This window comes from Herpailurus yagouaroundi, unplaced genomic scaffold (assembly GCF_014898765.1).
Source record: "Herpailurus yagouaroundi ecotype Mexico unplaced genomic scaffold, PumYag 214, whole genome shotgun sequence".
Lineage (NCBI taxonomy): Eukaryota > Metazoa > Chordata > Mammalia > Carnivora > Felidae > Herpailurus > Herpailurus yagouaroundi.
The window spans coordinates 497033-512601 of record NW_024412445.1 but is presented as its reverse complement, the minus strand read 5'-3'; the positions used below and the strand labels follow the sequence as shown (position 1 = coordinate 512601).

The 15569-nt window shown below is 52.7% G+C and overlaps 1 protein-coding gene across 5 annotated transcripts; it reads left to right on the top strand.

Annotated features, from left to right (window-relative positions):
- The first annotated feature begins 296 nt into the window (after nucleotides 1-296).
- POLM (DNA polymerase mu) lies at nucleotides 297-11194 on the top strand. 5 transcript variants are annotated; one of them, XM_040454945.1, is made up of 11 exons: nucleotides 297-759; nucleotides 2132-2318; nucleotides 2927-3025; nucleotides 3175-3345; nucleotides 4391-4462; nucleotides 6118-6238; nucleotides 9147-9279; nucleotides 9428-9530; nucleotides 9652-9858; nucleotides 9930-10013; nucleotides 10117-11194. In XM_040454945.1, the coding sequence occupies exons 1-11, from the start codon at nucleotides 383-385 to the stop codon at nucleotides 10201-10203; spliced, it is 1641 nt and encodes a 546-aa protein (XP_040310879.1). In that variant the 5' UTR covers nucleotides 297-382; the 3' UTR covers nucleotides 10204-11194. The 5 variants fall into 5 exon arrangements, with proteins under 5 accessions (XP_040310879.1, XP_040310877.1, XP_040310878.1 ...); XM_040454943.1 differs by having other exon boundaries at nucleotides 9631-9858; XM_040454944.1 differs by having other exon boundaries at nucleotides 9413-9530.
- The last annotated feature ends 4375 nt before the right edge of the window (nucleotides 11195-15569 follow it).

Here is a 15569-nt window from a genome sequence, read left to right as displayed (position 1 = left end):
TTCACCCTCACCTTCCACCCGGCTCCGCGTCGCCAGGTACAGGAGGAACCCCGCCTGGCCCTGCCCACTGCGGTCGCCCACCCCCGTCGACCCCGCGGGTCCCGCCCCAAGCTACGCTTCCACATTCCATGGCTCCGCCCCAAGCCAGTTTCTGCCCTTTATAGCCCCGCCCCCACACCACTGGACCCGCCCCACGCCCCGCCTCCGAGCTCTCCAGCCCCGCCCCACCCAGCCCTGACCTTCCCTCTCCCCGGCCCCGCCCCTAGCCCTCCGCGCTTCTCGGCCCCGCCCCAACGCCGGCGCTCTTCCGGGTCGTCCCCGGGCGGCTCTAGGCGCTCCTTGAGTTATTTAAGTAAAAGGCGTGGCCTCTGGTGCTAATGGCATGGAGAAGGGGCGTCGCGCGCGCGGAACTCGTTGGGAGGCTGGGGGCCTACACAGCACTTCTTGGGGCCTAAGTTGCCTGCGGCTGGACCGGCTCGCACGAGACCGCCAGGTGCCGCTTCCCCTTCCAGCCAGCCTCCGCCGCCTTCCTTCCGACTTTCGCGTGCCTTCTTTCCGGCGCCCGCCCGCGGCCAGAGCCAGGATGCTTCCGAAGCGGCGGCGAGCGTGGGTCGGGTCCCCTGGCGGTCCTGCCCCCTCCACGGCGCGCTTCCCCGGCATTGCCATCTACCTGGCCGAGCCTCGCATGGGTCGCAGCCGCCGGGCCTTCCTCACGCGCCTGGCCCTCTCCAAGGGCTTCCGGGTCCTGGATGCCTACAGGTGCGCGGTCGTGGACGAGTTTGTGGCCCAGAGCAGTACCTGCCGAGGGCTCCTGCCCGGGACGCCTTGCGGGGCAGGGGGCTCCTGCCCGGGGCGCCTTCGGAAGCGCTGGCCCGGGTATTCCTCGGGGGCCCAGTTTCTGGAGGCTCCTGCTTTGGGATGCCTGGGGGATGGCACCTGCCCGGGGCGCCTTAGTGGGGGGCGTCGCAGGAGGAGCGCGGGGAGGGTTTGGCGCTTACAGCGGACAGAGTGTCGCCTGTGTGGGTATTGCCATACTGTCGCGCCCAGAGGACACTGCTGCGTGGTGTGAGGGCCTAAGCACAAATTGCTAGTGCTCAGAACTTTGCACGTGACCAGTCACTTTCACAAAAGGTGTTTCTTTACAGCTGAGGATATTGAGATCTAAAACGACTCACCTGCAGCTGACCCCCCAGGGCGGAGGGGCACCTGAGGTTTTTGGATTCCAAGTTAACCCTGGAACTTCATGCTCACGTGGCTTTTCTCTCAATATCCTCTTCTATGAAAGGGTGCTGTAGTTGGGGCCAGGAGTGTTCTGTAGGACAAGAAGAGAACGTCTGCCAGAGAGAGGCCTTGTAAAGAGCCATAGGGGTGCGTGGGGTTAAGGGTTTCAGTGGCTAACAGCCTTCTGCCCTAGGTGAGTTCATCTTGCCCCCTTAGCCAAAGTGACGTCGCTCCTCGGGGCTGAGAAAGTGACTTGAGGGAGGTCCAAGAGCAGCGATAATGACAGCCTGAGATTAAAGAACTGCGGTTCCCATAGGTTTGAAGTGGAAAAATCCAGTCCTCCTGCAGCTTTTTTTTTTTTAAGTGAATTAACCATTTTCAGTGGTTAGACCCACTCTGGAGGCGTGTTTAATGTACTGGATGCTAAGACCTTTTGCTTATTAGCTTGTCTAATCTTTGTAACAACCCTACCCAGTGGATATGTTGTTATCTTCTTTAAAGTGGAGGAAATCAGGGCACGGAAAAGGGATGTGCTCAGGGGCATGCAGCATGTATGTGGCAGAGCTGGGGTTCAAACCCCAGCAGTCTGGGTCCCAAGCACTTAGATGGAGACCCACTGGTCCTGCCCACTAGAGAAGAACTTTCTCAGGGGTCAGAGGAGACAGACAGACAGACAAGTGGACACGACCCTGGACTGGGCTTACAGTCACAGGTGGAGCAGACAGGCACGGCTCTGTGGGGTCCTGGAACGCCAGAGGGGTTCAAGTGCCAGAAGAGGTTCTCTGAGGACGTGACATTTGAGAAATGAGTGGGTGCGCACCAGGCAGAGGGGAGAGGGGCAAAGGCCAGGAGGTGTGGAGCGAAGCAGGAAGGACCTCTGGGCATCACCCGCTCCCCTCTCTCTGCCCAGCTCTGAGGTGACACATGTGGTGATGGAACAGACCTCAGCAGAGGAGGCCAGCACCTGGAAGGAGCACAGGGCGGTGGCAGGCTCTCCACAGGGCCGCACCAGCCCAGTGCTGCTGGACATAAGCTGGTTCACGGAAAGCATGGCAGCTGGGGAGCCCGTGCCTGTGGAGCCTCGGCACTGCCTGGAGGTGAGCTGGGGGGAGGGCCGCAGGGGCAGGCCTCGCCCGGCGGGTCAGGTGAAGTGTCATCACCGGCTGCCGTTAGACGAAATGGGCAGGAGGGCTCAGCGCAGGCCACCGGGGACCCTGGGAGGCCAGGCCATCCTGGCTTCTGCTGTCACCTGGCATAAGCTCTTGGGATCCACCTGTTTTTAGCACATTCAGGCCTTTCTTGATCAAGTAGTGAGATGGTACCTCCTCGCGAGACAGCAGGACGCTGTCCTCAGGTGCTGTGGGTCTGTGGCCTCTGTCTGCCTTGGTGCTTCCTGGTGAGCAGAGCTGGGGTGAGGGGATGGACTCAGAGCCAGGCTCTCCATGTTCGAGCCCCACGTCCCTGTCTATGAGATGGAGTGACCAGCACTCTGAGCCACGTGACAGAGAGGGCTGGGGAAGTGGAGCACAGGCTGCATGTGCAACGACAGGAAATGTCCTCCGTCCTCCGCCGGAGCTGCTACTCTGGCCTGAGGAGCCCTCCTCAGCCTGCTCTGCAGGGCAGGGCTGCTCTATGCCTTCTGTCCTGGGAGCCGGCCCCGCAAGCCCTGCAGCCTCCAAGTGGCCTCTGTATTGCCCATCTGTAGGTGGCCGTGCCCGGGAAAGGGCTGCCAGGCTCAGTATGGATGCCACAGTATGCCTGCCAGCGCCCCACACCCCTCACACACCACAACAGCAGCCTCACGGTGAGCCCCGGGCTCCCAGCCTCCCTGGGATGGGCCCAGGCCTGTTCCTGTGAGCACTGCCACTCTGCCCTGCCCCAGTCTGGGGACGGGTGGTGGAAGGGAGGGTGGGGTGGGGTACCCTTCCCCTCACCCAGGCCCCCTCCTCGCAGGAGCCTCTGGAGATGCTGGCGGAGGCGGCTGGCTTTGAGGGCAGTGAAGGCCGCTTCCTCTCCTTCTACAGAGCGGCCTCGGTGCTCAAGGCCCTTCCGAGCCGGGTCACAGCCATGAGCCAGCTGCAGGGGCTGCCCCACTTTGGAGAACATTCCTGCAGGGTCATCCAGGTAGGTGTTCACCACCCTTAGCAGGGTGGTTGAGGAGAGGAGGGAGTGGAGGTGGTTAGTGGTTGAGTCCAGCCGTGGAGATTTCCAGGCTGAGGCAGGTCACCCTCTGCTCAGATTCCTCATCTGTAAATTGGGGCCACACGATGTGGCTGAGAGGGACCAGACAGGACTGGTAGCTGGCACTGTTGGCATCGGCCCAGCTGTCCAGGACGGTAGAAGAGAACCCATGACTATAAGCACCACTTCTTAAAACACAAAGTATTTGGGGCACCTGGGGGGCTCAGTTGGTTAAGTGTCCGACTTTGGCTCAGGTCATGATCTCACGGTTCGTGGACTCAACGAACTCTGTGCTGACAGCCCAGAGCCTGGAGCCTGCTTCAGATTCTGTGTCTCCCTCTCTCTCTGCCCCTCCCCTGCTAACACGTTTTCTCCCTCTCTCTCTCAAAAATAAACATTAAAAAAAAATTTAAAACAACAACAACAAAGTAAGGACCCAAAATGTTAAAATGTCTTTTTGTACACTTATCACTGAGAGAATATATTGTGACAAAAAGACTTTTGATTTCAGTTAAACTTTTAAAGGAAGTCTCATTGAATGCACCGCCTGTGTTTTGAAAAGCAGTGTTTGGGGCACCTGGATGGCTAAGTCGGTTGAGCGTCTGACTCTTGGTTTCAGCTCAGGTCATGACCTCATGGTTTGTGGGTTTGAGCCCTATGGACAGTGCAGAGCCTGTTTGGGACCCTCTCTCTCTGACCCTCCTCTGCTCACACTGTCTCTCAAAATAAGTAAATAAACTTTAAAAAAAAGAGAAAAGCGATGGTTTCCCTGTCCTGGGACTTGTAACTCATTTGAGAGCTGGCCTGTCTCTGGGCCGAGGGGCTTTGAGGCCAGGAGATTTGGTGGCTCCCTGGGCACAGTCTCTCCTCCAAGTCCCCCTGCATCCTGACTGGATGAAACTGCCCTGTGCAGTGTGGGGGTTCCGCCTGCTGCCTGGGCCCCAGCTCTTATCTCCAGTCAGGCTGACTGTTCTGCTTTGTTCCCCAGGAAGTGCTGGCACAGGGAGTATGTGAGGAGGTGGAGAGAATCCGATGCTCAGAGAGGTACCAGACCATGAAGGTACGTGTGGGGCAGACCCTGGTGGGCACATGGAGCCTGTGGCCCTCCCTCAGGTGACAGCACAGCTCCAGCCATGGATGGGAGGTCAGCAGGGGCGCCCAGGGGTCAGAGAAGGTCTCACTGAGGAAGTGGCAGCTAAGTTGACACCTGATATGCACGAGGCAGCCAAACAAAGTGGAGCCTGGAGAAGCTTGTTTTTAGCACAGGGAATTTTCTAGATCACTCAGCACCATCTGCTCTGATTGGACCATCTGTGGGGTGTTCTCAAGCATGTTGTATGCTCTGGCATCTTAAACAGAGCAAACTGGACAAAATGTAACCACCTCCTGGGTGTCGCAGGGCCACTCACCCTTGCACGGTCTCCTCGTGTCCGCAGTGCATCTTCCACTGTTCCCATCTGACCTGCTGACACTTGTCGCATCAGCAACCTGTTGGGGGAGTGGGTCACGATGCTCCGGGAGGTGGCCCAGAATGTTGTGAGGGGCAGTGGGGGCTTCAGAAAGGGACCAGAGCCACATGTGACACATGGAAGGCCCCAGGTAGGCAGAGGACGGGAGTGTATGGGCCACATGGGAGTTAGTGGACGAGCACTGACGGAAGGCAGGGTCCTCACCTCTCCCTGGGCACCCAGAGGTCACCCAGGTCAGCAGAGAGATGGGTTAACGATTAGAAGTTTGTAGTCATAAAGCAATAGGTTAGGTTGTTCTGAGCATTTTTTTCTGGCAGGACCCAGCTGGTGCTCTTGGTTCAGGGGATCAAGGGAAGAGTGGGCAGCATAGCCCAAGAAGGGCAGGGCTGCAGCCGTCCTGCAGGAAGCAGGGCCCAAGGATCCACTTGCTGCTGGGTACTTCCCCTATTCTGCACGCTGGCTGCTCTGCTGGTTGAGACCTGGCCGCAGAAGGTTCCCTTTCCATGGGTTACAGCCTCCACCACTGCCCAGGCCGGACCTTCTGTTTCAGTTCCAGAAATCCCCAGGGAGGGGATTGGCTGGCACAGGGCAGGTGCCCACCTCTGACCGACAAGCTGTGGTTGGGGAGGAAAGAGGTGATGGGCTGGGGCTGGGGTCCGGGCCGCCCTGTGTGGGAGCCCCGTGTGGCAGGCAGTCCCCGGCAGGAGGTGGGCTCCCGTGTCTATCTTCCAGCCCCAGGCTTGCATTTCCTCCAGCTCCTGCTACAACGACCCTCTGGTTGTTAACTGCCTGTTGTTTTGGTGTTTGCTGAGGAGCAGAACGAGGGGCACGAGGCTCCGATTGCTCTTAGGTGGGAGCGGCCAGTGGATGAGAGCTGTGAGCTGTCTGTGTGGGATGCTGGAATCACAGGCTGGAGCTGCGGGTTCTAGGGAGACCGAGGCCCTCTGGGGGAGGTACACACGGGGTCTCTTTGTGTTGTGCACCGTGAGGCTGGGCTGCATAGCCAGGCTCGGGGATTGGATCCTGTCTGTACTGTCACTGTGTGGCCTCGGGCAGCTTGCTCACACTTGAGAACTGTGAGTAGGGACGGCACCTGCCAGGCCACGGGGTGGGGCTCAGTGAGGCCCTAGTGAGATGCTGTGGCGGTGCTGGCCTGGGACAGCACCCCCTTCACAGACCGCTGCTGCTGTCTGCATCTTCTGAAAGGGCTCTGCTCTTGACCATGCTGCGCTCATGCCCCAAACAGCTTTTCACCGGGATCTTCGGGGTTGGGGTAAAGACTGCTGACCGGTGGTACCGAGAAGGGCTGCGGACCCTCGACAGCCTCCAAGAGCAGCCCCAGAGGCTGACCCAGCAGCAGAAAGCAGGTGAGCCCTGTGAGAAAGGACAGGACCCTGGGCTCCCACACCATGGCACCCTCAGCATGGACACAGGGCATGTGCGGATGGCTGCCTGGATGGCAGGTAATGGGATCAGTGCAAAGGGCCCTGGTGGCAGGCAGGCCTCTCTGGTGGCCTCCCTGGTCTCCACCCAGTGGAATCTGGATCCACTGTAGCCCTTTTGCAGTGAACAGTGATGGTCACAGTAGCTGCTGTGACATTGAGGCCTCCTAGTGGAACTCAGATCTGGACCAGGCCCCTTACCACTTCTTACTGCTTCTCTTTTTTTTTTTTTTTAATTTAAATCCAAGTTGGTTAATATATAGTGTAATAATGATTTCAGGAATAGAATGTAGTGATTAATCACTTACTTATAACACCCAGTGCTCTTCCCTATAGGCGCCCTCTCCTTAATGACCATCCCCTTCTAGCCCATCTACCACCTCCCCTCCAGCAACTCTCAGTTTTTTCTCTGTTTAAAAGTCTCTTACTATTTGTCTCCTTCTGTTTTTATCTTACTTTCCCTTCCCTTCTCCTATGTTTATCTGTTGTGTTTCTCAAATTCAACCTGTGAGTGAAATTGTGATATTTGTCTTTTTCTGACTTATTTCATTTAGCAAAATACACTCTAGTTCCATCCATGTTGTTGTAAATGGTAAGATCTCATTCTTTTTGATAGCTGAGTAATACTCCATCATATATATAAATCACATCTTCTTTATCCATTCATCCATCATTGGACATTTGGGCTCTTTCCATACTTTGGCTATTGTTAAAAGTGCTGCTATAAACACTGGGGTGCGTGTCCCCCTTCGAAACAGCATTTTTGTATCTTTTGAATAAATTCCTAGTAGTGCACTTGCTGGGTTGTAGAGTAGTTTATTTTTAATTATTTGGGGAACCTCCAAACTGTTTTCCAGAGTGGCTGCACCAGTTTGCATTCCCACCAACAATGCAAAAGAAATCCTCTTTCTCTGCATCTTTTGTTGCCTGAGTTGTTAATGTTAGCCATTCTGACAGGTGTGAGGTGGTATCTCATTGTGGTTTTGATTTGTATTTCCTTGATGATGAGTGACGTTGAGCATCTTTTCATGTGTCTGTTGGCCATCTGGATGTCTTCTTTGGAAAAGTGTCTATTCATGTCTTTTGCCCATTTCTTCACTGGATTATTTGTTTTTTGGGTGTTGAATTTGATAAGTTCTTTATAGATTTTTGGATCCTAACCCTTTATCTGGTATGTCATTTGCAAATATCTTCTCATATTCAATTGATTGCCTTTTAGTTTTGCTGACTGTTTCCTTCGCTGTGCAGAAGGTTTTTATCTTGATGAGGTCCCAATAGTTCATTTTTGCTTTTGTTTCCCTTGCCTCCGGAGACGTGTTGAATAAGAAGTTGCTGCAGCCAAGGTTAAAGAGGTTGCTGCCTGTTTTCTCCTGTAGGAATTTAATGGTTTTCTTTCTCACATTTATTCACCCATTTTGAGTTTATTTTTGTGTATGGTGTAAGAAAGTGGTCCAGCTTCATTCTTCTGCATGTTGCTGTCCAGTCTTCCCAACACCTTTTGCTGAAGAGACTGTTTTTCCATTGGGTATTCTTTCCTGCTTCATTGAAGATGAGTTGACCATAGAGTGTGTCCATTTCTGGGTTCTCTATTCTGTTCCATTGATCTGAGTGTCTGTTTTTGTGGCAGTACCATACTGTCTTAATGACTACAGCTTTGTAATACAGCTCCGAGTCCGAGATTGTGATGCCTCCAGCTTTGGTTTTCTTTTTCAAAATTACTTTGGCTATTCAGGGTCTTTCTGGTTACATACAAATTTTAGGAATGTTTGTTCTAGCTGTGTGAAGAATGCTGGTGTTATTTTGATGGGGATTGCAGACCCCTTACTTCTGATTCCAGGAAAGGGAGGCTGTGTCTGTGCCCTGTGCACACCTTGCTAGCATGGGGCTGGTGCCCTGGCCCACTAGGTGATGGTATGGGGACTTGTGTGGCAGGAGAGGCTCAGTACAGGGCTTGCATGGGAGGTGGCACCATGTGGTGGAATGAACATGAACTTGAGAGTTTGTCAGGCTTGGGTTTGAGTCCTGTCTCTGCAGCTTACTAGGTAGGTGACCATGGCCCTGAGACTTAACTTCTCTGAGCCTTGGTGACATTCTCCACAAATCATGGGGCTCTGTGAGCTCCTCTTTGTGAGGCCAGTGGGGAGTAGGTGTTAATCAGTGTCTCTGTCCTCTCCATGTGGCCCGGGGTGGGGGCCCCATTTGAGTTGTTCCGCAGCCCAGCACCCACCACTTCTTTGAACATCTTCCCTCGGGCTGGGGGTCATGGGAGGGTTGCCTGGATGGTCCACAGGAGGTGAGACCCATGGAGTCACGTGTCCAGTGGAACATTAAGTGATATCATCATTGACTGCACCCAGTCCCCTCTCCCCATGGTGCCGGAGAGATGGAGCCGCCAGCAGCACTTAGTCTGTGCGGCCACATGCTGTTACTCCCCACTTAGATTTCTTATTGTGTGGAAAGTCCAGTGACACTCCCATGGTGGGGGCAGGGAGATAGGGCTACAGTGAGGGGTTCCTGAGTGGCAGAGCCACCTTCTTCAAGTGTTTATCGCTTTCCGGGCCATTTTATGGATGGGAAAACCAAGGCATTCAAAGAGGTAGACTGCGTCGTGAGTGCACTTACATCAGCCTCCTGATGGGATGGAGAAAATTCTGCAAGACGCTCCCATTGGGGAGAACTGGGCAGGGGGCTCAGGGGCTTCTGCCATTTCTTCCAACTACATGTGAATCTGCAGTTTCCTCTGAATAAAAGTTTACTATTTAAAAGAGAGGAGGGGACAGTGGAGAGCAAGACAGTGGGGCTGAGAAGGTCAGGAGAGCCGCACTGCCCACAGGACTCCGGCACTACCAGGACCTGAGTGTGCCGCTCCAGCGACCCCAAGTAGAGGCCCTGCAGCGGGTGGTGGAAGCAGCTGTGGGGCACATCCTTCCCGGGGCCACCGTCACGCTGGCCGGGGGCTTTCGGAGGTAAGGGGGTCTGGCCTGCCCCTCCCACCCCAGTGAAGGCGCCTGAGGGGGGGGCCACAGAGGTGGGCCTTCCCGCACTAGTGGGACCGGGGACAACGGGAGGCCCACGTATCCTGTGTTGGCCCGAACTCAGAGCAGGCCCCCTCAGGGGCAAGTTGCAGGGCCACGACGTGGATTTCCTCCTCACCCACCCCCAGGAGGGCCGGGAGGCAGGGCTGCTGTCCAGAGTGATGCACAGCCTGCAGAGTCAGGTGAGGAGCTGCCTGCTGCCTACCCTGGGGGCTCTGCCGGGACCCGGGCCCCCCACCCCGCCCGGCACCGCGGACCCCGCCATACCTGCTCCTCCCCCAGGGCCTTGTCCTGTACCACCAGCACCACCACGGCCACTGTGCAGATGCCGCCTGCCCGCCCCGGCAGAACCATGCCATGGATGGCTTTGAGAGAACCTTCTGTATCTTCTGCCTGCCTTCACCCCCAGGGGCTGCTGTGGGGGGCGCCCGGAGGGCCGTGCGGGTAGACCTGGTGGTGGTCCCTGTCAGCCAGTTCCCCTACGCCCTGCTGGGCTGGACCGGCTCGAAGGTACGGGGCTTGCTACTGGGGCTGGGCGGGGCCTCCCGTCAGAGGCCCCCATACAGCCTCGCTTTCTGCAGCATTTCCAGCGGGAGCTGCGCCGCTTCAGCCGGAAGGAGAGAGGGTTGTGGCTGAACAGCCATGGGCTGTTTGACCCCCAGCAGGTGTGTTGCTGGGAGGGAACGGCCTGGCCCCGCCCCTGGCCGCCCCCCCCCCCCACCCCCCCCCCCCACCCCCCCGGCACTAAGGCTCCGGCTTCTGTTGCAGAAGAAACATTTCCATGCGGCTTCGGAGGAAGACATCTTCAGACACCTGGGCCTGGAGTACCTTCCCCCAGAGCAGAGAAATGCCTGACCCAGCCGCTGGCCCAGTCTGCTCTCTGGAGAGGCAGGCCCTGTGGATGCCCTCGGCCGCTGGAAGTCTCCAGGGCAAAGATGCACTGTGGCCCCAGGTCCTCACCCCACACCCAGGCCCGGATATAATGAAATGAGCACACGTAACAAACCAAGCTCTGTTTTTCTGTGCTGCTGGCTGCCCAGGGGGCGTGGTGCTGATTCTGTGCAGAGGCCCATCCTGCTGGGTGTTGGTCGGGGGCAGGGCTGTGTGACCCTGGGTCAGTGAGGACCTGAAGGCACCTTCTCTGTGGGCTGGTTGTGGAACTTGAGGTGGCGGATGGCAAGTGCTTTGTGCGGTGGGGGTGGGGGGTTGTCCACCTGCTGTGTGGCCAGCCACTGGGGAGGACAGGGCCCAGAGGTAGGAGCTGGGGGCAGGGGGAGAATTTCCAGGGCCCGTCTACCACCTTCCAGCCAGGCTTCCTGTCTCTGCCTCTGCTCTTCTAAGGTCTGTTCTCAGAAGGCCTTTGTCAGCAGGTCCTGTCGCACCCCTCGTTGCTCCAGGCACACACTCGTGCTCAGCGATTCCAAAGCCTCACAGTGGCCCCCAGAGCCCTGGCCACCCCTGACCACTGGCCTCATCTGTTCTCCCACTGCTTTGAGCCAGGTGCCTTCCTGCCCCGGTGCCCATGTGAACTGCCCCAGACACCCACGAGGCCAGGCCAGGTCTCAGCCTTTCCTGGAGGGGCCTTGGCCATGCAGTGTTCTCTGCTCCTCAAATCCCCAGGCCTGCTCCGGCCTCAGTGCCTTTGCCACAGGACCGTCCACTAGAAGGCCTCTCCTGACTCAGGTCTCTGTCTGTTGAGGACTTTCCTGACCACTCGCTGCGTTAAGAATTACTTTTTTAAATAACATGCAGACAAATTGATTCTTTTTGGTGTCCCTGTGTACACCCATTCCCCTCCACCATGCGAGCCCTAGAAATAAAACAGCCAGTTATTGTGCCAGCAAAACAGGTTTGTTTACTTGGGAATGACTGAGGGACAGTAATCTAGGACAAGTAACCTGATAAAACCAAAAGATGGGAACAGGAGGAACAGCCTTCCCTTTGGGAAGGGCTGTCATGTATGAAAGTCCGATGGAGATTCGGAGTTCGGGGTGGTGGTTTCTCACGGGCTGGGCTGGTGCCAGGACAAGGACCCTCCTCCTGTGGGCAGCAGGACAGGCTTCCCTGCCTTCCCTTCCTCTGTGCTGTCAGCACAGAGCCTGACCCAGGGCTCAAACTCACAACCCAGGGATCATGACCTGAGCCAAAATCAAGAGTCAGACAGGGGCGCCTGGGTGGCTCAGTTGGTTAAACATCCAACTCAGTTTTGGCTCAGGTCATGATCTTGTGGTTTGTGAGTTCGAGACCTGCATTGGGCTCTGTGCTGAAGGTGCCGAGCCTGCTTGGGATTTTCTCCCTCCCTCTCTCTGCTCCTCTCTCACTCTGTCTGTCTCAAAAATTCTCCCTCTCTCTGCTCCTCTCCCACTCTCTCTCTCAAAAAAAAAAAAAAAAAGGTCGGACACTTAACTGAACCACCTAGGCACCCCTAATTTTCATTTTAAGTAAGCTCCGTGCCCAGTGTGGGGCTTGAACTCACAACCCTGAGATCAAGAGTTGCACACTTGGGGCACCTGGGTGGCTCAGTCAGTTAAGTGTCCAACTTTGGTTCAGGTCATGATCTTGTGGTTTGTGGTTTTGAGCCCCGCGTTGGGCTCTGTGCTAACAGTTCAGAGCCTGGAGCCTGCTTTGGGTTCTGTGTCTCCCCTCTCGGCCCCTCCCATGCTCATGCTCTGTCTCTTAAATAATAAATAAAACGTTAAAAAAAAAAAAAAGTTGCATGCTCTACTGACTGAGCCAGCAGGGAACCCTTATCTTTTGTCTTTTCGATAATAGCCATTTTAACAAGTGTGAGATGATACCTCGTTGTTTTGATTTGAATTTCCCTGATGATTGGTGAGTTAGAGCATCTTTCCATGTGTCTGTTGGTCATTTGTGTGTCTTCTCTGGGAAAATGTCTATTTGGTTCTTCTGTCCATTTTTTATTAAACATTTTTTTAACATTTATTCATTTTCTGAGAGAGACAGAGTGTGTGGGGGGGGAGGGGCAGAGAGAGAGAGGGAGACACAGAATCCGAAGCAGGCTTCAGGCTCTGAGCTGTCAGCACAGAGCCCAACGCGGGGCTCGAACTCCTGGACTGTGAGATCATGACCTGAGCCGAAGTCGGACACTTAACCGACTGAGCCACCCAGGTGCCTCTGTCCATTTTTTAATCAAATTGTTTGGCTTTTGCCATTGAATATATGAGTTCTTTATATAACTTCTATATTAACCCCTTGTCAGATACAGGATTTGCAAATATTTCCTCCCATTTCATAGGTTGGTTGCCTTTCCATTTTGTTGGCTGCTTCCTTTGCTGTGCAGAAGAATTTCAGTGTGATGTCCCACTTACTTATTTTTGCTTTTGTTACATTTTGATTTGACATCCAAAAAATCATTGCTAAGATATCCTTCCCTGAAGTCAGAACCGAGGTTTGCTTCCAGATACACGTGATGGTAGCACCTTACAACTTCTAGGCCCTTGACTATGATATATCCTTGGCATTTCCCAGGCCCACGCTGATCAGACCCCAAGTTCAGGTCTAAAATAGTGATATAGAAGGCTCCTGAACTCACTTTCTTCTCTGGATACACCAAATCTGCAACACAGAAGCAATTTCCTCTAAAAAGAAATCCAGAAACTAGCTGAACAATTCCTACCTACTGGACAAAATGAGAATATCCACATCAAGATGGGTCACCAGTGTCTCCCTGGAAGGAGCTCATGCACATATCTGGTGCATCCAGAGGACATACCCCTTGATCACCTGGTTCTGGTGGCCGGTGGGGTTTGCATTTGCAGGGCCCCACAGACCTGTTCAAAGAAACCATTCTTAACCAGCTATCCTTCCAGGGTTCAGCACAGAGTACGCAGACCGAAATCCTATCTCCCAGGCCTTCCACAAAAGAGGCCTGTTTGTCTATGAAAGCTGCAGCCTGGGGGTCAGGCTTCTAATTTAGCACACATCTATGGCTGAGCCTCCCCTCTGGGACACTGACAGGCCTTGGCACACTTTCAACCACTGGAACAACTATGAACAAAGAAGGTGCTTGGGCAATCACGAAAGTTTGAGAGAATCGAGAGCTTGGGCTGGGCTGAAGGATAAGGTCCATCCCCTTCATAGACCCCCCATCAAACCTTGGAGAGGTGGCTGTTTTGTCTAATACACAGAAATCAACACAGAGTCAAGGAAAAGGAACAGAGGAATATGTTCCGAACCAAAGAACAAGATAAAACTCCAGAAATAGACCTTCATGATACGGAGATTAGTGACTTAGCTGATAAAAAGTTCAAAATAATGGTCATAAAGATGCCCACTGAGCTCAGGAGAATAATGCATGAACAAATGAGAATTTCAACAAAGACATGAAAATTATAAGAAAATACCCAACAAACCACAGAGCTGAAGAATACAGTAACGGAACTGAGATTCAACAGAGGGGTTCGGCAACAGACTATATAAAGCTGACTCAGATGAATCACTGGATTCTACTCCTGAAACCAATATTGCATTGTATGTTAACTATCTAGAATTTAAATTAAAAAAAAAATTAAAGCTGACTTGGGCGTGCCTGGGTGGTTCGCAGTCAGTTGAGCATCTGACTCTTGATTTCAGCTCAGGGTTGTGTGATTGAATCCCATGACGGGTTCTGCACTGAGTGTGGAGACTGCTTAGGATTCTCTCTCTCTCTCTGTCCCCTCCCCAGCTTGTGCACTCTCTCTCTCACTCAAGAAAAAAACAAAAACTTACTTGAAGACAGTACAATGGGATTCATCCAATTAGAGGAGCTAAAAGAAAGAAACGAAAAAGAAGATAGCTTAAGGGGCTTATGGGACACTACTCAAGTAGGCCAAAACGTACATTATGGGGTCCCAGAAGGAGAAGAGAGAAAGAAGGCTTATTGGAGAAATGGCTGAAAACTTCACTAACCTGGGAAAGAACTATCCCGATCCAGGAAGCCCATAGAGTTCCCAATAAGATGAATTCAAGGAAACCCACACCAAGACACATTTTAATTAAGCTGTCACAATTTAAAGACAATGAGAGAATATTAAAAGCAGTAAGAGAAAAATTACTGGTTACATAGAAGGGAACCCCCACCTCCCATAAGACCATCAGATTTCTCAGCAGAAACTTTTCAGGCCATAAGGGAATGTCATGGTATTTTCAAAGTGCTGAAAGAAACAAAACAAAAAAACCCCAAAAAAGCCCTTCTGGTCAAGAATACCATACCTGGCAAAGTCATCCTTCAGAATTGAAGGAGAGATCAAGAATTTTCCAGAAAAGCTTGAAGGAGTTCATCACCATTAGATCAACCTTACAAGAAATATTAAAGGGACTTCAAGCTGAAACAGAAGATGTTAATTAGTAACAGGAAAACATATGCAAGTATAATTATCACTGGTAAAGGTTAACACCTAGTTAAGTTCAGAATACTCTGATATTGTAATGGCGATGAGTAAATCACTTACCAATCTATAATTCACTTATAATAAAGGTTAAAAGACAAAGGTATTTATAGTAATTTGTTAATGGATATAACATGTAAGGAGATGTAAATTGTGATATCAAAACCAAAATGGGGGGGGGAGTAAAAATATAGAACTTTAGTATGTGTTCAAAGCTAAGGTATTATCAACCTAAAATACACTGTTAAAACTATGTAACCCTCATGGTAACCACAAAGTCAAACTCTAGTAGATACACAAAAGATTAAGCATATCACTGCAGCAAATTATCAAATCACAGAGCGAAAGAGGAAGAAAGGAATGAAGGAATTACAAGCCAACCAGAAACAATGAAGAAAATAGCAATAGTAAGACTGAAAGTAATTATTTAACAAAAATTTTTAACGTTTATTTTTGAGAGAGACAGAGTGTGAACGGAGGAGGGGCAGAGAGAGAGGGAGACAGAATCTGAAGCAGGCTCCAGGCTCCCAGCTGTCAGCACAGAGCCCGATGCAGGGTTTGAACTCACAGACTGTGAGATCATGACCTGTGCCGAAGCTGGACGCCCAACTGACTGAGCCACCCAGGCACCCCAATATAAGTAATTAAATGTAAATGGACTAAATTCTCCAATGAAAAGATATAGAGCAGCTGAATGGATTATAAAAAAGACCAACTATAAGCTGCCTTTAAGTTTTAAGGAAGCAGACTGAAAATGAAGAGATGGAAAAAGATATTTCATGCAAACGAAAACCAAACGAAAACAGGGGTATATTAGACAAAATAGACTTTAGA